This window comes from Mustela lutreola, chromosome 3 (assembly GCF_030435805.1).
Source record: "Mustela lutreola isolate mMusLut2 chromosome 3, mMusLut2.pri, whole genome shotgun sequence".
Taxonomy (NCBI): Eukaryota; Metazoa; Chordata; class Mammalia; order Carnivora; family Mustelidae; genus Mustela; species Mustela lutreola.
The window spans coordinates 145299386-145324217 of record NC_081292.1 but is presented as its reverse complement, the minus strand read 5'-3'; the positions used below and the strand labels follow the sequence as shown (position 1 = coordinate 145324217).

At 38.3% G+C, this 24832-nt stretch overlaps 2 protein-coding genes across 5 annotated transcripts; one reads left to right on the top strand and one right to left on the bottom strand.

The window, feature by feature from the left end:
• The first annotated feature begins 547 nt into the window (after positions 1–547).
• SSB (small RNA binding exonuclease protection factor La) lies at positions 548–14041 on the top strand. Its single transcript, XM_059167079.1, has 12 exons — positions 548–698; positions 2409–2483; positions 6842–6945; positions 7219–7393; positions 8138–8245; positions 8351–8451; positions 9741–9812; positions 10126–10168; positions 10591–10731; positions 11460–11646; positions 11763–11894; positions 12385–14041. Exons 2-12 carry the CDS (start codon positions 2418–2420, stop codon positions 12471–12473), a joined length of 1218 nt encoding a protein of 405 aa, XP_059023062.1. The 5' UTR covers positions 548–698; positions 2409–2417; the 3' UTR covers positions 12474–14041.
• Positions 12474–20073, bottom strand: METTL5 (methyltransferase 5, N6-adenosine). 4 transcript variants are annotated; one of them, XM_059167080.1, is made up of 8 exons: positions 19934–20073; positions 19642–19797; positions 17367–17481; positions 16948–17129; positions 15753–15835; positions 14908–14959; positions 12967–13016; positions 12474–12576 (listed from the first exon to the last, which is right to left on the bottom strand). In XM_059167080.1, exons 2-8 carry the CDS (start codon positions 19748–19750, stop codon positions 12538–12540), a joined length of 630 nt encoding a protein of 209 aa, XP_059023063.1. In that variant the 5' UTR covers positions 19751–19797; positions 19934–20073; the 3' UTR covers positions 12474–12537. The 4 variants fall into 4 exon arrangements, with proteins under 4 accessions (XP_059023063.1, XP_059023065.1, XP_059023064.1 ...); XM_059167082.1 differs by lacking the exon at positions 12967–13016; XM_059167081.1 differs by lacking the exon at positions 14908–14959.
• Between the last annotated feature and the right edge of the window lie 4759 nt (positions 20074–24832).

Genomic DNA, 24832 nt, shown 5'->3' with positions numbered 1-24832 from the left:
TGCAGTTCCCAGCAAGGTACATGTTGCACCACGTTAGGTGCTCACAACAACTGTGGGAAGACAATGGTAGTTCTCAATGGCCCCCGTTTATACATAAGGAATAGAGAAGTTTAGTAACTTGCCGTATGTCATAGCCTGTAAACAGGCAATCAGATTCCGGATTCCCAGCTCGTAAACGCTCTATTGTTTTCTCAACTCTAAGATTTCTGAATCCTAAAAAATGTCACTTGCCATTTTTTTTTTTTTATAACTATCACAACACTATGTAGTCTATATATATATGGATCATTAAGCCTTTTTTTTTTTTTTTTGAAAAGTATAATCTGAAAAAAAGCCAAATACTTCATATGCACGAAAAGCCCAAGTAAGTTCTGGAGATACAAATGCGGTCCAGAATTGCTTAACAATAAATACTTATCTTAACTCTCCCAAACGCCCCGCGGGACGCTTAAACCCGACCTGCTCAGCGCGAGGGCGGGACTCCGCGGACCGTGGGAGTCCGCGGCTGGCGCGCAAGCTCCTAGTGCTGTGTCGGCTCCGGCCTACCCGAAGCTCCGCCCACCGGGCCGCGAGGGCTGCCGGGACGGCCCCCATCTTCCTCACGCACGGTAGGCCAGCCGGCGGCGCTGGGAAGTGGAGACGTTGTGGTCGCTGTTAGTGTTTGTGCGGCGTGGCTTTGTGGGACCGGGACCTTAAAGGTGAGCAACTCCCGGTGGCTAAGGGGAAGAAGTACAAAAGGTTCTGCTTTGAGTGGCAGCGGCGCATTCCACTGCCTTGTTGCCTCACGCCGGTGCGTCCTCTCCTCGCCGTCCGCATGTTCCGGGCGAGCGCCGCGTGGGCCGCAGCCCGGGGCGGCGCGCTGGGCTGGGAGCGGAGGGGCACCGGCCGGGGCGAGGGGCAGATCTGGTCTCCAAGAGGAATGCAGGGGCGGGCTTTCCCCGCACGAGGCTGGGGCCCAAGCGAGCCAGTGGTTGCTTTGGAAGTGGGCTCTGGTGGGTTCTTTGGACGGAGGCTGCCCGCATCCCTTCTGTGTCGTTAAGACTTTCTACCTCCACTGCCTTCTGGAGTCGCGGGGAGCAGACGTTTGGGGCCACTGGTTAAGTTTCTGAGGTGGTTAGAGGTGGTTAATTGCCCGAGGCTTCCTTGGATCCTGTGGGACAAACCGGATTGGTGGGGCCGCGGGTGTTCCTCTGGCGTCTCTCTCTAGGGTTTTTAGTGTCCCTTACTCACTGATGTCAGGGATTCTGCGCGAAGGGAGAAAGTGTAGGTAATATTCCACTTGTGGTTGTACACTCTGGAAAAGCATCACATGAGACGAAGTTCCAAAATTGGGTAGGCCAAATAAGTCTTGTACGGACCAAACAGTTCTTTTATCTCACCCTTTGCTTTGTAAGGGGCCCTAGATCCTGGTAACGATTTAGGGACGTCGGTTGTGGTCGACAGTGCGTAAGATTTAAGTTTTGTAGTGGGTTGGCACCACACAAATTCCTATTACAGGAGCTTCCAGTGTGCATCCAGGTTATTGCATAGCAATTACAATTTAGGAAGCGATACTTCCAAGAAGTACACCAAAGATGGTTCACTACAGTCAACGAATGGCAGGTTCCCTGATGAGTTCTTACGAATATACGTTTGTAAATGTGGCTAACTGGAAGATTTAATAGAGCACTAGAGGCAAGTGATTTGAAATCCGAAAACTTCGGTTGTGATGCCTAGCAGAGCAGTCTCACCACCTTACTTTTTCCTGCAACGCTCATGTCAGGGATGTGAAACAAGAACCTGGCTGTAAGGTTAACCAGTATATAGGTAAATTAGGAGACAAACCCTCAGCTTAACATGAATTTAGTGTCCCCAGACTCTTAAATTATTTTCATATGTTTCTTAACATACTGCATTTAATTTAACCCTGATGGTTATATTTGATTTTTTTTTTTTTTTCATCCTGAAGTTATGCTACTTAATCTTTGCTGATAACAAGGTTTTGGTAAGTCATTGACTAATTTTAAAAGAAATGCAATCCACAGGAACAAATAAGACTGAGATGCATAGAAATATACTAACATGGTGATCTGCTTAAAGCTGGAAATGGTTGGTAAATAGTTGGAGTTTTTTGCTGAAAGCTTTCTTTATTAGCTAAGTGAAGATAACTACTTGCTTTGTTATAGAGACACCAGTGATTACTGAAAAGGTTGCGGATTATCTATAGCTTTTCAGTTTTCCATTATGTAGTCTAACATTTTCTTTGTTGAAATTTGAGAATTGAGTAGAAAAATTGAACCTGTGAAATTAAAAATTCTTGATTTTTAAGAAAAGAGTGTAATATCGATAATTTTAAAACATTCTTCTAATCTTGAGTGTTATGTAAAAATAATAATAACCTTTTTATGCCAATTTGGAAAAATTTACAGATAGCCACAATGGCTGAAAATGGTGATAATGAAAAAATGGCTGCTCTTGAGGCCAAAATCTGTCATCAGATTGAGGTATGGTTCTTATGATATTAAACTGCAAAAATGTGCTCTTTGAAAGGATATGTAGAGCCTCAAAACAGATACAGAAGGAACATTTAATTTCACTGTAATGACCCTTTAAATGTTTCATGTAAAGTATTAAATATGTCTTTGATTCTTATCTTTGATTCTTGAAATTAGATGGACTTAAAATACTATGCAGTTTTGTATTAGTGGAGCCAGTTTATGAAAGCCAACACCTACAAACATTTCAAAATGTTAACACTATAGACCAGTGTTATCTTTTACCTTTTGGTTTTAATTTCCTGGTCTAAAAACTGAGGATAATAGTGATACTGTCCTCATAAGGTTGTTGGTGAAGATTACATTAGTTAATAAAATGTAAAGCATTCAGAAGAGTTCCTGGCACGTAATAATGCAAAATTTTTTGTAAAGTACCTTCCCTTGTTAAATAACACTTTTTCTGTTTGAAGGTCCTCATAGATTTTTCTGCCCAATTAAGCTGGGTTCTGAGCATTTTTAGTATTGTATTTTTTTTTTTTAAGACTTTATTCATTTTTTTGACAGAGAGAGATCACAAGTAGGCAGAGAGGGAGGCAGAGAGAGAGAGAGAGAGAGAGGGAAGCAGGCTCCCTGCAGAGCAAAGAGCCTGATGTGGGGCTCGATCCCAGGACCCTGAGATCATGACCTGAGCTGAAGGCAGAGGCTTAACCCACTGAGCCACCCAGGCGCCCCTAGTATTGTATTTAAATGGAAGCTTTACAGTGTCAGTAATGGCTGCATAGGAAATTTTCGTTTAATGTTTTCTGTTCTTACTGAGGAACTTCAGATTATGTTATTTAGTGGTTTTGCAGCTATCAGAACTTATTTTTAAAGTTGCATTTCCCGCCATTTAAAAGGTCCTGTGCTACAACTTTTTGTACTAATTTCATTATAATTGTGAAGAAAAATTTTTAATTAATTCAGTTTGATATTTAGAACAGTACAAAGCTGTATATAGACAAAGTTAATAATTTCCCTTCCATAATCTGCCACCTCAGATTCTACCTTCCTGAAGTAATCAGAGTTAACTCTTGATGAATACACTTTCAGACTTCATGGTCAGTGCTCACACCAACATAATTTTTATTTTCTTCCGTTTCCCCCATCAAACATGGGATGCATTTTTTTTTATTTTTTATTCTTTTAAGATTTTATTTTTAAGGGTACCTGGGTGGCTCAGTGGGTTAATCCGCTGCCTTTGGCTCAGGTCATGATCTCCGGGTCCTGGGATCGAGTCTTTCGTCGGGTTCTCTGCTTAGCGGGGAGCCTGCTTCTCTCTCTCTCTCTCTCTCTGCCTGCCTCTCTGCCTACTTGTGATCTCTGCCTGTCAAATAAATAAATAAATAAGTAAAATCTTTAAAAAACAACAACAAAAAAAGATTTTCTTTTTAAGAAAGAGAGCATGGGAGGGGAGAGGTCAGAGGGAAAAGCAGACTCCCTGCCGAGCAGGGAGCCAAATGTGGGACTCAGTCCTGAGACTCCAGGATCATGACCTGAGCTGATGGCAGTTGCTTAACTGAACCACCCATCTGCTCTGAACATGGGATGCATTTTGGGAGGGTAAAGCTTTATGTCATTAGTAATTTACCCAATTCCCTATATTTCTAATTTTTTAGCTGCAGTAGTTCCATGATGAATATGTATCTATCTGTATTTATTTAGTTTTAAAACTCAGCAAATCATTATTTTTATTGGCATGTTTCCCTACTTTGGCCTTAAGATCAGCTTAACACAGAGAAGTTTAATTCACCATCCAATTTTACATTAGCATTTTCCTCTTCACTTTTTTAATTAAATTTTTAAATATAAATTCAATTAATTAGCATATAGTATATTATTAGTTTCAGAGGTAGAGTTCAGTGATTCATCAGTTGCATATAACACCCTCCTTAATGTCCATCACCCAGTTACCCCATCCCTCCAGCAACCCTCAGTTTGTTTCCTATGGTTAACAGTCTCTTCTGTTTGTCTCCCTCTCTGATTACATACTGTTTTATTTTTCCCTGTCTTCTCTATGCATCTCTGTTTTGTTTCTTAAATTCCACATAGGAGTGCAATCATGACAATTGTTTTTCTCTGATTGACTTATTTTGCTTAGCATAATACCTTCTAGTTCCATTCATGTTGCAAATGGCAAGATTTCCCTTTTTTGGTGGCTGAGTGGTATTCCATTATATATAATATACCACATCATCTTGATCCATTCATCCTTCAATGGACATTGGGGCTCTTTCCATAGTTTGGCTGTTGTGGACATTGCTGCTATGAACATCCAGGTGCAGATGCCCCTTCAGACATTTCTGTCTTGAGGGTAAATAACTACTAGCGTAATTGCTGGGTCAGAGGGTAGCTCTATTTTCAACTTTTTGAGGAACCTCCATACTGTTATCCAGAGTGGCTGCACCAGCTTGGAATTCCACCAGCAGTGTTAAGAGGGTTCCCCTTTCTCCACATCCTTGCCAACATGTTATTTCCCGACTTGTTAATTTTAGCCATTCTAACTGGTATGAGGTGGTGACTCATTGTGGCTTCGATTTGTATTTCCCTGATGCCAAGTGATGTTGAGCACTTTTTCGTGTCTTTTGGCCATTTTTATGTCTTCTTTGGAGAAATGTCTGCTCATGTCTTCTTCTCCCTATTTCTCGATTGGATTGTTTGTTTTTGGGATGTTGAATTTGGTAAGTTCTTTTTAGATTTTGGATACTAGCCCTATATCTGATAAGACCTTTGCAAATATCTTCTCCCATTCTATTGATTGTCTTTGGTTTTGTGGGCTGTTTCCTTTGCTGTGCAGAAGCTTTTTACCTTGATGAAGTCCAGATGGCTCATTTTTGCCTTAATTTCCCTTGCCTTTGGAAACAAGTCTCTTGCTGCAGCCGAACTCACAGAGTTTGCTGCTTGTGTTCTCTAGGATTTTGATGGATTCCTTTCTCACATTTACGTCTTTCATCCATTTTGAGTCTATTTTTGTGTATGGTGTAAGAAAATGGTCCAGTTCCATTCTTCTGCATGAGCTGTCCAATTCATGATGAATATCTTTATATATAAAACTTAGTAAACATGTGTACTGATTTAAGAGAAAATTTCTTAGAAAAAGATGTACCAACTCAAGGGGTATGCACATTACCAAAAACCTTTGATACTGATTGCCAGTTTACATCTCCACCTGCATGATCATTTCTGTGTTCAGGCCAATACTAGGTGTTCTTGTTTTTGGAATTTTTGCCAGTTTGTTAGGTGGAAATGGTATTTCATTGCTTTCTTGCTTTTCTTTGACTAATAATGAAGTCAAACTTTTATATATTTATATTACATTCTTATTTTTAGTAATTTTTTTAATGTCCTTTATCCATTTTTCTATTAGGATTTTCAGGGTTTTTTTCCTTCTCCCTTGATTTATAAGAATTGTTAACAAGGGGCACCTGCGTGGCTCAATGGGTTACGCCTCCTCCTCCTTTGGCTCAGGTCATGATCTCAGGGTCCTGGGATTGAGGCCCACATCAGTCTCTCTGCTTAGCAGGGAGCCTGCTTCCCCCTCTTTCTCTGCCTGCCTCTCTGCCTACTTGTGATCTCTCTCTCTATCAAATAAATCAATAAAATCTTTAAAAAAAAATGTGAGTGGGATTTTTCGTAGTCACATGGCTGGGGATGCTACTAACATTTCTTCTACATTGGGTTGTCTGCTCAGTGGGGAGCCTGCTTCCCCCCCAGCCCCCCGCCTGCTTTTCTGCCTACTTGTGATATGTCTCTCTCTGAAATAAATAAGTAAAATCTTAAAAGAAATTTGTTAACAAACTTCTTTGTTGTCTTTTACTTTGTATGTTACTTTTGGCATTCCAAATAGTCACACCTGAGTCTTTTCATGTATAATTTTTTTGTTTTTGCCTTATTTGCTTTTATACTTAGTGAGTGCCTTTATGCTTAAATTAGATAAACGTTCACCTGTTTTTTTAATTTGTAAAAATTAGAGTAATTAATCAGTGTATTCTAGTTCTTTTTATTTAACAGTCTGTTCTTTACAAACTGGTTTGAAACAAGAGGCTTCTCACATAATAAATTCTTATCTATGTTTTTGTTTTATTTAAGACTTGATGGTCTATTGACATTATCTGCTAATTATGTTGTTTCAGTAATCAATTTTTAGTTTTACTTTTCTGCTAATTTGAATTATAAATGTTTCATTATCATGTACTGAGGAGAAAATGTTTGTTGGTTGTATTTTTTAAAGAATAGAACATGGTGATGTAATGGCAATTAAAAACTCCAGGATTGGAGTTAGTAAGTTAGTATTGTACAGTGCTCTGAAATATAATGTTATTATCTTGCAGTATTATTTTGGTGACTTCAATTTGCCACGAGACAAATTTTTAAAGGAACAGATCAAACTGGATGAAGGCTGGGTCCCTTTGGAGATAATGATAAAGTTCAATAGGTAAAAGCCTTTTTTATTATTATTTTATTTATTATTATTTTTTAAGTTGGCTCCATGCCCAGTATGTAGGCCAATACAGGGCTTGAATTCACAACCCTTATATCAGGACTGGAGCTGAGATCAAGAGTCAGATGCTTAACCAACTGAGCGATAGGGACACCCCAGTAAAAATCTTTATAAAGTCATCTTTAGATTAAAAAAAAAAAACTTGAGATTTTTCTGTAAACAAGTGCTACCACTAAGTTTTACAATGCTTTTATATATATTTTACAGGTTAAACCGTCTAACAACAGACTTTAATGTGATAGTAGAAGCATTGAGTAAATCAAAGGCAGAACTCATGGAAATAAGTGAAGATAAAACTAAAATCAGAAGATCTCCAAGCAAACCCCTCCCTGAAGTGACTGATGAGTATAAGAATGATGTAAAAAACAGATCTGTTTATATTGTAAGTGGGCCTTTAACATGTTTAATTTTATTTTGAGTATCTTACTTAGAAACTAGAATGGATAAGAATAAGGACTCAGGAATCATAGCTTTGCCACTTACTGTGTGTTCTTGGGCTGTCTAATCTTATCTTCATAAATGGGGATTACTTTCTAGAGCTTTTGTGAGAATCAATGAAAAACCCATATAACATTATATAAAATCTTGGGCATATTTTAAGCACCCACTGCCTATCAGCTTTTTATTTGTCAATGGCTAAACTTGATTGTAATTTTCTTAGCATATGAATTTTTTAAGTAGATTTTTTTTTTTATTCAGGAAAATTTAAAGCATATAAAGGTAGCTGACTATATAATGTACCATTATCCAACCTCAGGAGTTAACACATGATTGATCTAGTTTTATCTCTGCCCCAGGTGGATTATTTTGAAGATTTTATTTATTTATTTGAGAGAGAGAGAGTGATGAGAGAGAGTGAGAAGCAGGGGGAGGGGCAGAGGGAGAGATTCCCTGGACCCCAAGGATCATGACCTGAGCCAAAGGTAGATGTCTAACTGAACAAAGTGGATTACTTTGAAGCAAATTCCAAGTAAGTCACTTTAATTGCACTAAACATTTAAGAGAGAGAGAGAGAGAGAGAGAGAGATGCATATATCCTGGTTTGGTTTCAAGAAAAAATGAATTGGAATTTCTGATAAAATTATTTACCTGAGAAGGCATTTGTACATCTTTCTACTCTTCACAGAAAGGGTTCCCAACTGATGCAACCCTTGATGATATAAAAGAATGGTTAGAAGATAAAGGTCAAGTACTAAATATTCAGATGAGAAGAACATTACACAAAGCATTTAAGGTATGGTCGTAGGATATTAGAATTTTCTGTATGATGTTACAACTTTTTCTAGTTGAAAAATATGTGGGACATTTTTTAAAAGAGTTTTTTCCCCCCTTTTAATAGGGATCAATTTTTGCTGTGTTTGATAGTATTGAATCTGCTAAGAAGTTTGTTGATACCCCTGACCAGAAGTATAAAGACACAGACCTGCTAATACTTTTCAAGTAAGTCTTTATGCGGATGTTTCTTTTGGCCACTTAGTTACATGGAATTGACACACTGGGGTATAGAATATGGAATAGCAACCCCTGTAAGGACAGTACTTTTAGTATCCTTGGGCTTTCTTTGATAAACATTTGAAATTTGCCCAGTGGAAACTCCTAGTTCTTTGAGACCATAAGGAAGTGGGTTTTTGGTTTTGTTTAGTTTTTAAAGATTTTATTTACTTATTTATTTATTTGACAGAGAGAGAGAGAGACTAAGAGGGAATACAAATACAGGTGGTGGGAGAGGGGGAAGCAGGCATTCCGCTGAGCAGGGAGCCTAATGCAGGGCTCGATCCCAGGACCCTGAGGTCATGACTTGAACTGAAGGCAGACGCTTAACAACTGAGCCACCCAGGTGCCCCAAGGAAGTGTTTTTTTAATACCTTTTCACTGTTAGGAGTTAATAAAGGTTAAGTTTTGTTTTTTGTTTTTTGTTTTTTTTTATTTTGTTTTGCATCTAATATATATAATCAAGCTAGATAGTAAAATTTGGGCATCTATGTTATTAGAGAATCAATCCCTGTCCAATGTACAGTCTGTTCTTATTTCTCATAGTTTATATATACACCTGTATTTGTTTAGTAGAAAGGATTATTTAATACAGATTTGGACCACATTCTTTAATATGTGTGTGTCAAAAGTTAGAACAAACCAGAGCATTTTTATGATAAAGTTAGGCCATTGTCCCCTACTTTCACATTATGTAATCTTCTAAGTGTCATTTACTAAACCTAATGGACTTATAGATGTACTGTGATGAATCTTGTAATTAATGTTAACCTTCAAAAGTATTTTTTAATGTGATTTTCATAATTACTTTTATTCTTCGGTTTTAGAGATTGTAGAATTTTTTCCTTTTGTGAAAGTAACACTAGAAAATTCTATGAGAAGTTATTTATATAAATCCTGGTTTACTTTTTTTTTTCTATACATGAGGTAAAAATCAATGAGATTGGAATAGACATCAGGTTTCTTTTTGTTTCAAAATTAGATAGTAGTGATGGTTGTGCCATTCTGAATATCTTAAAAACCATTGAGGTGCACTTTTAAGAGGTGTATATTTTATGAAATGTGAAATGTTTTTTAGTAAAGCTGTTACTAAATAACTTCCTTGGCATCTTTTGAATTTTTAGGTAATTATGTTGCTAGAAAGTGTAATATTCCTTCCTGTGCTTAAATCATTCAGAGTAATTTGCAGTCTTATTTTTGTTCTCATGAACTCAGCTCCTGTGTTTTGTGTTCTTTAGGGAAGATTATTTTGCAAAAAAAAATGAAGAAAGAAAGCAAAATAAAGTGGAAGCTAAATTACGAGCTAAACAGTAAGTACGTTGAGCCAGTCATTTTAATTCCTTCAAGTTTTAACAGGGATAGAGTTAGTGGTTCTGGGAAGTGGAGCTTGATGATGCATTCTGAAATGAGTAGCAGGCTTTTTTTTTGGTAGTGAAACATTAAGATCTTAAGCTGCCTTGATAATCTGGGGGCACATTGTGTTGCACTCTACCCACGAGAATCAGAAAACCTAACGACTGGTTTTGGTTATTGAGCAGTGTGTGCTCATGATCAAGGTTAACTATCAGATTTAATTTTCTCATACAGTAATTGGAAACATTCTAATTAACATTTCTTTTATAGAGAGCAAGAAGAAAAACAAAAGTTAGCAGAAAATGCTGAAATGGTAAGTATATATTACTGGTATCTAAAGCTATGTTTCAAATTTATGAGAATAAAAAGCAGGACTTTTTGAAGCAAGTATGTGAGCAGGTCTGAAGTTGTCACTGCACTAAAGTCATAGCCCAATAGTATTGCCCAAACTCATTACCTATCCAGAGAAATAACTTAGTAACGAGATGTACATAATAACTAATACATATAGCTTGAGTAAATACTACTTATTGAAGAAATTAAGAAGGTTAAAATCAGAAGCTATCATAGAACAAGGGATGACAAGGGAAAATGCACTAACTGTTAAACTACTTTAAAATAGCATTTTAGATTCTAGCTTTTTGTATGTATTAGGTATAGAGTGGTGTAAGCCATTTCTGGTTTTTTTGGTTGTTTTAAAGAAACTTTTTTTTCTTGTTTTGTATGTTTTTATAGAAATCTCTGGAAGAAAAGATTGGCTGCTTGCTGAAATTTTCAGGAGACTTAGATGATCAGACCTGTAGAGAAGATTTGCACATCCTTTTCTCAAGTCATGGTGAAATAAAATGGATAGACTTTGTGAGAGGAGCAAAAGAGGTTTGGAAACATTCATATGCTTTTTAGCAATGTTTAAAACTCCAAAGAAACTTAACTTTAGAAGACAACATTAGTAGAAACAAAGCAATTTTTTTTTAAATTAATGTGTTTATGAAATAGTTTCTACTTGGTCATTTACTTTCCATTTTATTGTTGCCATCACTATATGTAAATGTCTGATATTTTCTGAGTTATGCTATGAATAACTGTTGGTATTTGTGACTGTAAGTTTTGTGATAGCTTCCTGAAGTTCAGTTATAATTCATTGAAATTGATAATTGCAGAGAAGATTTGCAGGGTAGGAAAAGTTTTTGAGTGAAGGAATTAACTATGGAACTAAAAAAACCCTGAAGGGTGTGGCTTTTATTGTTTGTCTTTGGTATGGGGGATAATTTTTATTTTAAATTTATTTTTTTTTAATAAGATTTTTAAAAATTTTTAAATTTTTTCTTTTCAGTGTAACAGTATTCATTGTTTTTGCATTGCACCCAGTGCTCCATGCAATCCGTGCCCTCTCTAGTACCCACCACCTGGTTCCCCCAATCTCCCCCCACCCTTCAAAACCCTCAGGTTGTTTTTCAGAGTCCATAGTCTCATGGTTCACCTCCCCTTCCAATTTCCCTCAACTCCCTTCTCTCCATCTCCCCTTGTCCTCCATGCTATTGGTTATGCTCCACAAATAAGTGAAACCATATGGTAATTGACTCTCTCTGCTTGACTTATTTCAGGGGATAATTCTTTTTAAAGAAAAAGCTAAGGAAGCACTGGATAAAGCCAAAGATGCAAATAATGGTAACCTACAATTAAGGAATAAAGAAGTGACGTGGGAAGTACTAGAAGGAGATGTGGAAAAGGAAGCACTGAAAAAAATCATAGAAGATCAACAAGAATCTCTAAACAAATGGAAATCAAAAGGTCATTAGTTCTGATTTGTCTTTGACCATTGGTTATTTTAACTCATTTGCTTGTTCAGAGGCAGTGACAAGAGATTTAAAACATTTCTCGTGGATTTCTCAATTATGTCTCTATAGGTCGCAGATTTAAAGGAAAAGGAAAGGGAAATAAAGCTGCCCAGACTGGGTCTGCTAAAGGAAAAGTACAGTTTCAGGGCAAGAAAATGAAATTTGATAGCGATGATGAACATGATCAAAATGGTGGATCTGGTAAGTTTTTCTAAGTCCTTTGGTACTTTCATGAGAAATTATATGGCAAAGAACAGCAGTATGGTTTTTCACCTTTTGTATAAGTGATATTCTTGGACTATGATTTACACAAGTTATACTGTTTTTACTGGGAAACAGATATTTGGAAGGTTAAGTTTAGACAGCAGAAGATCTATACTAGGAATATCCTTCTCATTGGTGTTGGGAAATTGTTGCTTTAAAAAAAAAAAAAAACATATTAGAAAAAGAGAGGGAGCATGAGTGGGGGAATGGGCAGAGGCAGAGGGAGCAGCAGATTTCCCACTGAGCAGGGAGCCTAGGATCATGACCTGAGCCTAAGGCAGATAGTTTAAAGCAACTGAGCCACCCAGGCGCCCCAGGAAGTTGTTGCTTTAAGTTGTTTTTTAAACAATTATTTTTGTTCTTATGCTCAATATTAAAAGAGCAATGCTTATATAGTGAACTTGACAAAAATTCTGTTATTGTATAGGACCAGTAAAAAGAGCAAGAGAAGAAACAGACAAAGAAGAACCTACACCAAAACAACAGAAAACAGAAAATGGTGCTGGAGACCAGTAGTTTAGTAAAAAATTTTTTTATTCATCTTAATTAGGTTTTAAGCTGCTTTTGTCTTTAGAGGCTTTTAAAAAGAAAACCGAATTAGATCCACTTCAATATCCACCTGTAAGAAAGGAAAATTTTTTGTTTTTAACTTGTCTTTTTGTTACCCAAATGAAGATTTTTTTTAATGTATAGTTCTGTGTTATTTCAAATGATTCAAATATCAAAAGACTTCCACTAAATTGCCTTTGTAATATGAAAATGTATTAGTACAAACTAATAAAATATGTACTATATAAAAAAGAGCAAAAAATTAGTTTTTTATTTTTGTGTGTAAAGCATTTGAGAAATATCTTAAACTAGAATATTGGCTGTTATCCCATCGATAATTATTCTGTCTCCTATGCTAGCTTCCTGTATTTACTCAGGCAACTTGATAACATTGGAAATAATTACTTATTGAAAAGTTCTTCAGTACTGAATGTAGATAAGCCCGATTCAAGAAACTTACTGATTTCTTTTTATGAAATTTGTATGATGCTGGCAGGTCATATCGCAGCTCTATAAAACAAAAGCCATCTAAGAATAAAATTTCACTTGCTGTCCCTGACATACATACAGACATATGTAAATTAAAATGAAATTAAGGAAGTACTTAACCCTGGTAAGCAGAACACTTCAGACCTGTCACTTTAACTTCCCAAAGACTGAGACCTGATACATTCCCAAGATTAGCCATGGCTAACTAAGGTTGGCATTTCTGCTATTTTGGTCATTTATGCCAAAATTTTGAGGTTATGGGGAAGAATTTGAAAGGATAAAAACTGGACAGAAGATGATGGTATCTTTTTAATTTCCTAATAGTCTATAGCTAGCAATCATAACAATCATGCTTATTTTTAAAATTTCTTGTCCAGATTTTAATATTGGTAGTAAGTAGCTAATTATTTTTCTATTAAGCTCTCAAGTGAAAATACAATTTTCTTATTCTAAGAATTAATGTAGGTTCTCCAGATTTACTCATCAGTTTTAGAGGGATGGCAGTAGACTGCCTGACCTTCATATTTTGCAACACAAATTCTCTGTAGGTTACAGCTTTCAAAATTTTCATGTGCAATCAAATAACCTTCAATAAATCTTAAAATTTGTATTATAATTCAGTAAGTCTGGCTGGAGCTAAAAGGCAAATCTCAACTCCCAAGGGATGTGAATAATGTTGGTCTGAGGATCACATTTGGAATAGCAAGGTACTGGCTTGGTATATTTGGAGTTGTTCTAAGGTGTTCCAAGTTGAATATTACAATACCTTAAACTAGGTTAGGAATGACAATACTGGGTAAATAGGAGGACTGACAGACTTTTCCACATTACATTACTAATTATGAATAGGACTAGTTACATGGTTACTACCACAGTGGTAATCCTAGTCCGTTTATTATCAAGTAAAGAATATTTTCCCCCTTACTGTACTTATTTCAGCCTTCAGCATTATTTGGATTTTCCTTAGTTTCTAGTTATATGTTTATCCCATTCTGGTGTTTGTGAATATTACCCAATTTGCTAATAAAAATGTATCAAGACATTTACTAACAGTGTGGATGATTATACTCTATCCCCCACTAAAAGAAAACAGTTTCATGTTCTCTGACTCCAGGGACAATTAGAAAATTGAAATGGAGGGATGCCTGGATGGCTCAGTTGGTTAAGCAGCTGCCTTCGGTTCAGGTCATGATCCCAGTGTCGTGGGATCGAGTCCCACATTGGGCTCCTTGCTTGGCAGGGAGCCTGCTTCTCCCTCTGACTCTGCCTGCCACTCTGCCTATGCTCTCTCTCTCTCTCTCTGACAAATAAATAAGTAAAATCATTAAAAAAGAAAAAAGAAAATTGAAATGGAAAGGTAATCAGGCATGATCTGTTGGTATTTTCCACGAGTGGATTTCAAACAGGTCTGACCCACTCTAAGCCCAAGCTCTTTTATCACTATGATGCTAAACAACTGTTCTGTCATCGTCTGGAGTGACCAAATAGTTGGGCACTATTAGGAATTTTCAGCAAAATGCATAAATTGGGACAGTCTTAGGCAAACCCTGATACCCTCTCTTTACTTCATTTCCAACCCATTACCAACTCCTCACATTTTGTCAAACTAAAAATGTGTTTTTGTTTTTTAAGATTTTATTTATTTGAGAGCGAGCAAGCACACAAGCTGGGGGGACAGGGAGCAGATTCCCCCTGAGCAGGGAGCCCCACCTAAGGCTGGATTCTAAGACCCTGTGATCACCTGAGCCAAAGGCAGCTGCTTTTAACTGACTAAGTCACCCAGGTGCCCCCGAAAACATGTTCTACAGCACCTTTTCTTGGCACCTAAAACTCTGGTTGGGCTAATGAATTATTGACCTTAAGTAATTAGGGTTTAGATGTATTTTGTGAGAAACTTTAAAAATTGTCTTACCTGCAATAATATCTATCTTGATTTTCCATTCTGTAGCTTTCTTTTGAATATGCTGAAGATAACAACATGTTAATGTGAACTGTTTTTTTTTTTAAATAATTGGGAATTACTTTTTTGCTAATATTCATATTAAATTTTTAAGCTTTTAAAAATTCATTAGAATTTAGACTCTTAAAAATGTTTCAGCTGTTTTGGTAGTATTGTGAAATTAAGAAACCAAACCATTACCAATTATAAGAGTATAGATGAGTATAGTATAGGTGATGAAGCTGAATTCAAATACCTTGACCGAGATAACACAGGGAAGTGGTAGTCTGGATTTCAACCTAAGCAGTCTGGCTCTATAGTCTTGTGTCCTTAATCACTGTTGTGCTGACAAAAAATATACCCAATTTTCTGGAATAAATCTTCTATACCACCATATGTTATACTGCTGGCAAGAATAATGGAAAAGGGAGGTTCTGAACTCACATCAGTTTAGCTTCAGTTCTTAAAATTAGGTCTTACTGTTTCCCTTAACGCACACAAAGCCACAAAGGGACAATGAGACTAACAGAGTTAGGCAAACTAGGACATACTGTAATCTTAGCTATACCACACTTCTCTACTGAACTATAGTCTCTCCTGGTAACGGTTCCTGCCTGAGCAAATCTTTGGCAAAAAAAGTTATATAGGCTGGAAGAAAACAGATCACAAATGTTAGCTAAAGGGAAAATTGTTTCTAAGTGCCATGATGTTTTAAAAGTTCAGGAGAAAGAGATACCCTGGTAATTAGTATTCACAGAAAATCCTTAAAACATTGTCATGAATTTTGAAGTAGCAACATCATGATGATTTGAACTTACATCTCTAGTGGAGGATTTGTGTAAAGAGTATACTGCTGTTCTTGCCATTTCCAAAGCAGTCTTCAGAAATGCCATATCTGTCCCTGTTAAGAGTAGAAAAAACTCATTTAATTTATATACCTGTTACCAAAACAAAAGATTAAAAGAATACCATGTATTTAAAAATTTTCTTCCCAAATTCCAAAATAGACACTTCAGATTCTTCTGCAAAAAGACAAGATACAAAAAAGTAGAATATAGGAGTGCCCGGGTGGCTCAATCAGTTAAGCATCTGCCTTGGCCTCAGGTCATTGAATTGGGCTCCCTGCTCAACCGGGAACCTGCTTCTCCCTCTCCCTCTGGCTCTGCCCTCCCTCCCCCAGCTCATGATCTATCTCAAATAAATAAATTTTTTAAAAAAGTAAAATATGTATCTTTTAAGGTTGATAGAATAAAACCAGAATTATACTATCTTCTTTAAATAAGACTAAAGTAAAAGTTTTAATGTTCCAAATTAACAACTCAAGGGAGAAGAGAAAACAGGTACAGCAGTAATCAGAATCAAGCAGGGGCTGGAGGGAGAACTCTATTCATGGCTTCTTGGTGCCTGGGTGGCTTAGTCAGTTAACTGTCTGCCTTTGGCTCAGTTCATGATCCCTGGGTCTTAGGGCTTGAGCTGGAGGCCAGCTCCCTGCTCAGCAGGGAGTCTGTCTCTTCCTCTGCTCCTCCCCCACCCCCTCTCAAATAAATAAATAAAATCTTAAAAAAGTAAACTTCACGTCTTTTCTTCTCACAGGCTTTCTATCCTCCTTGCCTACAATACACAGGATAAATAGCCACAGTCAGTCACTGTTACTCATGATCATATGTTGAAACTCTTGGTGTGTTAAGGCATTAAAATGAGGTTCTAAAAGTATAAAATCCTTTACAGAATTATAAGGGTTAGGTAAGTCATTCTTGAAAGCAAAGTATAAACAGTAAATTAATTTAAAAAAGCTATTTACTCAACTGTCCTTGTTAAGAGTAGAAAAACAAAGATAGAAAAATTCAATTTCCTAGACATACATTAAACAAACTGAAATTATTGTAATTACACAGGTAAGAGATGGTTTATTTAATGAACAGTGACAAAATCATTTAACCCAAACAATAAGAAAATGGATTTAAAACTTGCTTTTCTATACATGTATCAGTACACTTGAGTCTTTTTACTAACCTTTATTATTTTTGGTCCCAAAAGGAGGATTCATAATTACTGTATCAAATGACTTGGACATTCTGTTAGATAATGAGCACACATCACATTGAACCATGTCAACATTTGTTAACTCAAACTCCTCCACATTCCTATTAAATATTTCCAACGCATCTTCATCTATGTCAAATCCAACACACAACCTATAAATACAGAGCACACATAAAGAATGACTATTTATAGCTCCCAAAACAATAACAAAATCAAACCATATTTTGTTTTTTGTTTTACCATTCTGCTCATTCAAAATGTACTCACTATCATATTCTTGCTCCCCTCATCTCATACTGTAGAGTCCCATAAATCTAATTTAGTTAATCCTATTAATGTTTCTTATTCAGACCACCCTATACCCAAACGTTACATATAGGATCACCTACCCCGCTCCTAACATTGCAGTTCCGATGCTAAGAACGCCACAACCACATCCTAGATCTGCAACCACTTTATTTTCAATGTCATCATATGTATTATGGATTGTATAGAGCATACATGCTAAAAGATCAAAAAACATATTAGGGAATAAGAGTAAGTTGATGACCAAAATCCAATTCATATAAATGACTAATGCAAATTCTTGTCTTGCATTATTCCTCCCCCAAATGGTGTTCCAAATTATTTTTTTAAAAATGAGGTATAATATCTTGTTATGTAGTAAGAGGCACCACAAGAACAATAACACACACCAGTGGTTCCCAAAAACTACTCTGGTAACAATGCGAAGAATGACAAAATTCTGAAATAAAATGAGAAAAATAAGGCTAGAATGTTTTTTCCTCAGCCTGTTCAAAACATTGCCCCCCCCCCCATATATCAGTTCTTTCTTTGATGTTCAAATATTTTTGCAAGGATGGTGAGAGTAAACAGGTTTTAAAAATATCTTTTCTTGTCAAAATATAAACTTGGCAACCCTGTATCAGTCTCCCAAAACTGTTTTGAAATCTGTTAAGTCTGGAGATCACCAATACTGAATAAGCATTAACATTAAAACGGTCCAGAACTTTTTGACAAGTTTGTCACCAGAACACAGGTACCCTAAGTGCAAGCTAGAATGAGAAAAGTCCTATATCCACAATACAGCCTTTAGACACATAAATTCATAAACTAATGAGAACTGAGGAGTAGAGCAGGAGCTGCTGAGATCAGAAAGGGTTCTTCCAAATACACAAAGGTCTGGGATATATACTAAAGGTTAAGCATGAATAAAACTACTGATCTCTCCCTGTGGATATGTGAACCAGCAAGGACTACTGGCCAACATGATGCCTTAGCACTAGAGGTTTTATCAAAAACACAATTGGGGTGCTTGCTGGCTCAGCTGGTGAAGCATGCAACTCTCCATCTCAAGTTATAAGTTCAGGCCCCACATTGGGTGTAGAGATTACTTAAAAATAAAATCTTAGGGGCGCCTGGGTGGCTCAGTGGGTTAAGCTGCTGCCTTCGGCTCGGGTCATGGTCCCAGGGTGCTGGGATCGAGCCCCGCATCGGGCTCTCTGCTCAGCAGGGAGCCTGCTTCCTTCTCTCTCTCTCTCTGCCTGCCTCTCTGCCTGCTTGTGATCTCTCTCTGTCAAATAAATAAATAAATAAGATCTTTAAAAAAAAAAATAAAATCTTAAAAGAAAAATTCACAGTTAGAGGAATATCTCAGTCTGACTGCTATCCCAATTACTGCTGCAAGTGTTAGTGACTTTGATGCTGGTATCTCAAAGAATTAGCACGTCCACATGCATGTTATACCCTGGGTATGAACAAAGGATTTTTTAAAACATTAGACTTCACTAGGAAACCCTACAGTCAGAATACACTAAAGAAATCATCTAAATTGAGAAAATAGGTCTTAACCCAGACACAGTTTTGTGCCAGTTTTTGGTTGGAATTATGACACTATGTTGGTGGTATATACTTGTTGCAGGTATATACTTTCATTGGCTGCTTAGAAACAGAACTAATGTTGAAGCTGGGAGGGATTCCCAAATTAATTTTCCCAAGACTCCTCAATGAATTTGACAATATGTTTATTAAATATGGTTTTTCCTTTGTTGTCTGCTGTACTCCTAGTATCAATCTCTTGGATCAAGCAACACTGATGACTCTCGGATCATTAAAAACCAAAACACAGCCTCATTTTATAGCACCTATTCTGGATTTGTTAAACACAGTCCTTCCGCTACCAACTCTAATACTCATTCTAGGGCAAGTATAACACAGGAATCCTTGCATTTGCAATTCGTTGCAATAGAAAATTGATCTTTCCTTTGCAAACGTGTCCTGAGCTCCGAACTAGTAGCAGGAGCTCCTCTAGACAAGGAATTGTGTGAACATGACTGACAAATTCTTTACCCTCAAGTAGTTTATAGTGTAGAGAAACAAACACACTAAAGTGATGTCTTACAGTATTAAGAGGTATGCAGAAAACCAAGCAGTGAAACAATAAAAACGGTTTTTGGCGAGGCCGGGGCGGCAGTGAGGGGGGCGGGGGGGCGGTGATGCTGGGTTTAGCTGCATGTCAAGGAAGTCCTCTCTAACGTGATATGTAATCTCAGGGCAGAATTCCTCTAGACGTTCTTTGTATTCAAATAACTGTTCTATTTTCATTATGGAGTAAGCAGATAGGCCTAACCCGGAAAGCAAAGCCATGGTCACCAGCCGCCCTACCTGCAATATGCGGCCTGGTGGGATACTGTTCTAGAAGTAGCTTGGGCTTTTCGAATACATCCACTTGTTGCAGGCGACTTTCTAGTTCCTTAAGCCTTAATTTCTTCATTTTTTTTTTTTTAAAGTGTGAATTCGCAGGATTTAACAACACTGAATCTGCAGAGAAACCCATTTAACCTGCAACTCCCCGCATTGCTCCCCGACCCCACCCCAATCTACCCACCCCATCCCACCCCTTTTCCAGCACCACTGGCTGGGGCCGGCCTGGGGAGGCAGGGAGCGAAGGGCACACCTAGCCCAGCTCTTCCTGCTTTCCTTCCAGCTCCAGCGGCGGGCGGAGTCTCCGGCCAGCCTCCGACCCGCCTCCAGGATACACCGCGCTGGTCTCGGGCTTCTCAGAGACCCGCAGCGGCCGCGGCCAGCCCCGGAGTCGACCCACGATTCCTCCAGCGGCGTCCCGGCACTTCAGCAGACCTCGCGCGGGGACCAGGGCCGGAAGCGCTGCCACGCATGCGCGCCCGTGTCCGCTGCCTTGCAGCCTCCGGCGGAGCAGCAAGGGCGGTTCCGCGCGCAGGTTCCGCCCGCGACCGCGGAGCCTCATCCTCCGCTCTCCCGGCCGGGTCCGCAGGACCGGTAGACCCCTCCTTTCTCCAAGCGACGGAACCGGCCCCCACCGCCTGGCACGGGCCCAAACCCTCTTGCTTTCTTGAGTACCCGCAGGCCCTCAAAGGATAGGGGAAGAAAGAAGGTGAAAGCCAGGGTAAAAGTCACGGTCACTTGGTGTTAATGCTTGGTGTGGCCCTTTCTGACTCCGGTCTCACGAGGCCCCTCTCAAAAAGTAACAGTCGCCACTCACCCTTCCCTCCTTGGCCATTCCCGTGCGCTACTTTGTTTCACATTTTCCTCTTTTTAGGTCACCTGTGTCACTTACCTCAGCACTCACAGGGTGGTGATGTCAGAGAAGCCTAGAGTTTAGATGAAGGACTACGGTGCATCAAATGCTGAAAGAGCTCGGCTTTCATAGAGTAGAAGCAGAAACCAGGTGGGAGTGGGCTAGGAAATAAATGGAAGTTTAGGAATTAGAGTAAATGTGAGCAATTCTTAAGAACCTGGTTGTGAAGAGAAGTGAGAATGGTTGCTAGGTGAGGTTGGGGGAAGTTTGTTTTGTTTTTTAATGGCAGCAGGAGGTAGGAAGACACCTCAATTCAAACAAGAGAACTCTTAACAGGAAGGCAGGCGTTTAGAATAAAAGAAGGAGAGGGGCGCCTGGTGGTTCAGTCTCTTGGGCGTGGCACTGTTGGTTTCTGCCCAGGTCATGGTTTCAGGGCGGTGAGATGCAGCCCCAAGAGGGCTCAGAGCTCAGCCCCCTTGGGCTGTAGTCTTTCTCTCCCTCTCTCCTTTCTCACCCCCGGGCGCTAGTGCGCACGCGCTTGCTCCCTAAAATAAAAATCTTAAAAATAAATAAATAAAATATAAGAAGGGTCTTGGAAGGAATTAGGATCCTGAGAAGACAGGATCCTGTGCCTAAATGAAAGGATTGCCCTTTATCTGGAGAAGGGGTATTTTTCTCTGCTAAAAGAAGAAAAAGGGGCGCCTGGGTGGCTCAGAGGGTTAAAGCCTCTGCCTTGGGCTCGGGTCATGATCCCAGGGTCCTGGAATCGAGGCCGCATCGGGCTCTCTGCTCAGTGGGGAGCCTGCTTCCTCTTCTCTGCCTGCCTCTCCGCCTGCTTGTGTGCGCGCTCTCTCTCTCTCCCTCTCTGTAAAATAAATAAATAAAATCTTAAAAAAAAAAAAAAGAAGAAGAAGAAGAAAAGGAATGGTTGATTGAGGATGAACTAGAAAGAATGGTTCTGAGGCTACTTCCTATGAATAATAAAATTCAAAGTCGTCTGTTATGAAGACTGAATGAGTTAATACATATAAAGTTCTTACTGCATAGAGTACACAAAGGTGTCACAGAACAAATGCCCAATATATGTTGGCTGTTGGTGGTGGTATCTGTTGAGAAGGAGGTGGCTGGAGTAAGGAGATGGAGCCAAATGAAGGATTGAAACTAGCCAGGTATATTGAAGGACAGTGAATTCACTGAGGTTTAAGGCAATTTTTCTAAGGTAGAGGTTTTATTTTGAAATAACTGTAAATTTGTACATAACTATAAAAAATAGTGATTAGAGATCCTGTGCATTTTCCCCCAATAATTACATTTTGCAAAACTATCCTACAGTATCACACCTAGGATATTGACAGTGATACAGTGAAGACAGCATTTCCATCACCGTGAATATCCATGATGTTGCACTTTGGCCACACCTAGTTCATTCTAGCCCTGACTCCCTCCATAACCATTGGGAAATACTAATGTGTTCTCTATTTCTAGAATCTTATCATTTCAAGAACTTCATATAAATGGAAGCATACAGTACGTAAACTTTTGGGAATGGCTTTTTTTTTTCACTCAACATAATTTTCTGGAGATCCCTCTAAGTTGTGTGTATTAATAATTCACTCCTTTTTATTGTGGTGGTGTGGATGTATAGAGTTCATGAACATTCACTCAGTGAAGAACATCTGGGTTGCTTCAGGTTTTTATCTATTACAAATAAAGCTGCTATGGAAATTAATGTATAGTTTTTGTGTGAACATACGTTTTAATCTCCCTGGGATAAATGCCTAGCAGCACAATTACTGGGTCATATGATGAATCTATGTTTAGTTTTTAAAGAAACTTCAAGCTTGTCCAGAGTGGCTATACCATTTTACATTCCCATCAGTCATATAGGAATGATCCAGTTTCTTGCAACCTAACCAACATTTGGTGGTGTCACAATCTTTCATTTTAGCTATTCAGACAGGTGTATAATTGAGGTTTGCACATCCTTTTTTTTTTTTTTTTTTTTTTTTTTTTTTAAGATTTTATTTATTTATTTGACAGAGGGAGATCACAAGTAGGCAGAGAGGCAGGCAGAGAGAGAGAGGAGGAAGCAGGCTCCCCGCTGAGCAGAGAGCCCGATGCGGGACTCGATCCCAGGACCCTGAGATCATGACCTGAGCCGAAGGCAGCGGCTTAACCCACTGAGCCACCCAGGCGCCCCAGGTTTGCACATCCTTAATGGCTAATGATGCGAACACTTTTTCATGCACTCATTTGTCATCTCTATATCCCTTTTGGTGAAATGTCTGTTCATTTCTTTTGCCTGTTTTCTAATTGAATTTTTTTGCAGTTGAGTTTTGAGATTTCTTAATATATATTAGATACTAGTCCTTTGTCAGATATGTGGTTTCCACCTATTTTCTGTTTTCAGCTTGTCTTTTCAACCTCTTAAGAATCTTCTGCAGAACAAAGTTTTCAATTTTGATAAAAGTCAATTAGCCAACTTTTCTTTCCATGGATCAATCTTCTGACATCAAGTCTAAGAACTCTTCAGTCCTAAAATTCAAAAAGATTTGCTCCTATTTTTTTATGTAAAGGTTTTATAGTTTTCCATTTAATTTTTAATCTGTGAATCCATATGAAATTATTTGTTATATAAAAATTGTGGGTTTGGGAGAAGGGTGGTGGGGTTATGGACATTGGGGAGGGTATGTGCTTTGGTGAGTGCTGTGAAGTGTGTAAACCTGGCGATTCACAGACCTGTACCCCTGGGGATGAAAATATATGTTTATAAAAAATAAAAAATTTTAAAAAAATTGTGGGTTTGGTAGAGTTTTTCTTCTTCTCTATGAATGTCCAATTTGCCATAGCACCATTCATTGAAAAGGCTACACTTTCTCCATTATTGCTTTTGCATCTTTGTAAAAAATCAGCTGAGTCTGTTTGTGTGGGCCAATTCCTGGGTGTTGTACTATGTTCTATCAGCCTGTATGTCTAGACATCCTCCAATACCACACAGTCTTGATCACTGAAGCTATAAAATAAATTGGGTATTTTGAGTCCTCTCACCTTATTTTTCTTTTTAAAAATTGTGTTGAGGTGGGGTTCCTCAGTTAAGTGCGTAACTCTTGATCTCAGCTCAGGCCTTGATCTCAGGGTCGTGAGTTTAAGCCCTGCATTAGGCTCCATGCTGGATGTGGATCCTACTTAAAACAAAAACAAAAAAAAAAACTTGCATTGGGGTGCCTGGCAGGCTCAGTTGGTAGAGCATGTGACTCTTGATCCCAAGGTCTTGAGGTCAAGTACCACAAAGAGCATGGAAAAAAAAAAAAAGAAAGAAAGAAAAAATCATCTTAACTATACTAATTCCTCTGTTTCCAAATAGATTTTATTTTATTTATTTATTTTTTAAGATTTTATTTATTTATTTGACAGAGAGAAATCACAAGTAGATGGAGAGGCAGGCAGAGAGAGAGAGAGAGGGAAGCAGGCTCCCTGCTGAGCAGAGTGCCCGATGCGGGCCTCGATCCCAGGACCCTGAGATCATGACCTGAGCCAAAGGCAGCGGCTTAACCCACTGAGCCACCCAGGCGCCCTCCAAATAGATTTTAGAGTAAACTTGTCAATATTATAGAAAATGTTGTTGGGACTTTGATAGGAATTGAATGAAACCTATATATCAGTTTGTGAAGAACTGACGTCTTTACTACACTAATTCTTCCAATCCATGAATTCAGTGTCTTTCCATTTACTTAGCTCTTCTTTGACTTCTTTCATCAGCATTCTGTGGTTTTCTGCATATAACCTGTACATACTTTGTTAGACTTACACTTAAGCATTTGTTTTTTTTAAAGATTTATTTTATTTATTTATATGACAGAGATCACAAGTAGGCAGAGAGGCAGGCAGAGAGAGAGGAGTTAGCAGGCTCCCCGCAGAGCAGAGAGCCCAATGTGGGGCTCGATTCCAGGACACTAAGATCATGACCTGAGACGAAGGCAGAGGCTTTAACCCACTGGGCCACCCAGGTGCCCCATTTAATTTGTATTTTGAGCAAATATAAGTAGTATATAAGTATAAGTATTACATTTTAAATTTCAATGCCCAAATGTTTATTGATAACATATGAAAATACACTGTGTTTTTCTTGTATCCTGTAATCTTAACTAAACTCACTTGTTAGTTATAGGAAGTTTTTGTTTGGTTTTGTTTTGGTAGATTCCTTGGAATTTTCTATGTAGAAAATCATGTCATCTGAAGCTAGGAAAAATGTATTCCTTTCTCATTTATATGCCCTTTATTTCCTTCCTTTGCTTACTG

What these genes read in the sequence shown, in the direction of transcription:
- SSB (XM_059167079.1), top strand. Translation starts at nt 2,418, where the DNA reads ATGGCTGAAAATGGTGATAATGAAAAAATGGCTGCTCTTGAGGCCAAA. An exon ending in TAGCAGAAAATGCTGAAATG is followed by an intron (nt 10,169 to 10,590) that starts GTAAGTATATAT and finishes ATGTTTTTATAG; the next exon opens with AAATCTCTGGAAGAAAAGAT. An exon ending in AAACAAATGGAAATCAAAAG is followed by an intron (nt 11,647 to 11,762) that starts GTCATTAGTTCT and finishes ATGTCTCTATAG; the next exon opens with GTCGCAGATTTAAAGGAAAA.
- METTL5 (XM_059167080.1), bottom strand. Translation starts at nt 19,750, where the DNA reads ATGAAGAAATTAAGGCTTAAGGAACTAGAAAGTCGCCTGCAACAAGTG. An exon ending in ACTGCAATGTTAGGAGCGGG is followed by an intron (nt 17,130 to 17,366) that starts GTAGGTGATCCT and finishes CTGTATTTATAG; the next exon opens with GTTGTGTGTTGGATTTGACA. An exon ending in TGGGACCAAAAATAATAAAG is followed by an intron (nt 15,836 to 16,947) that starts GTTAGTAAAAAG and finishes TACTCTTAACAG; the next exon opens with GGACAGATATGGCATTTCTG.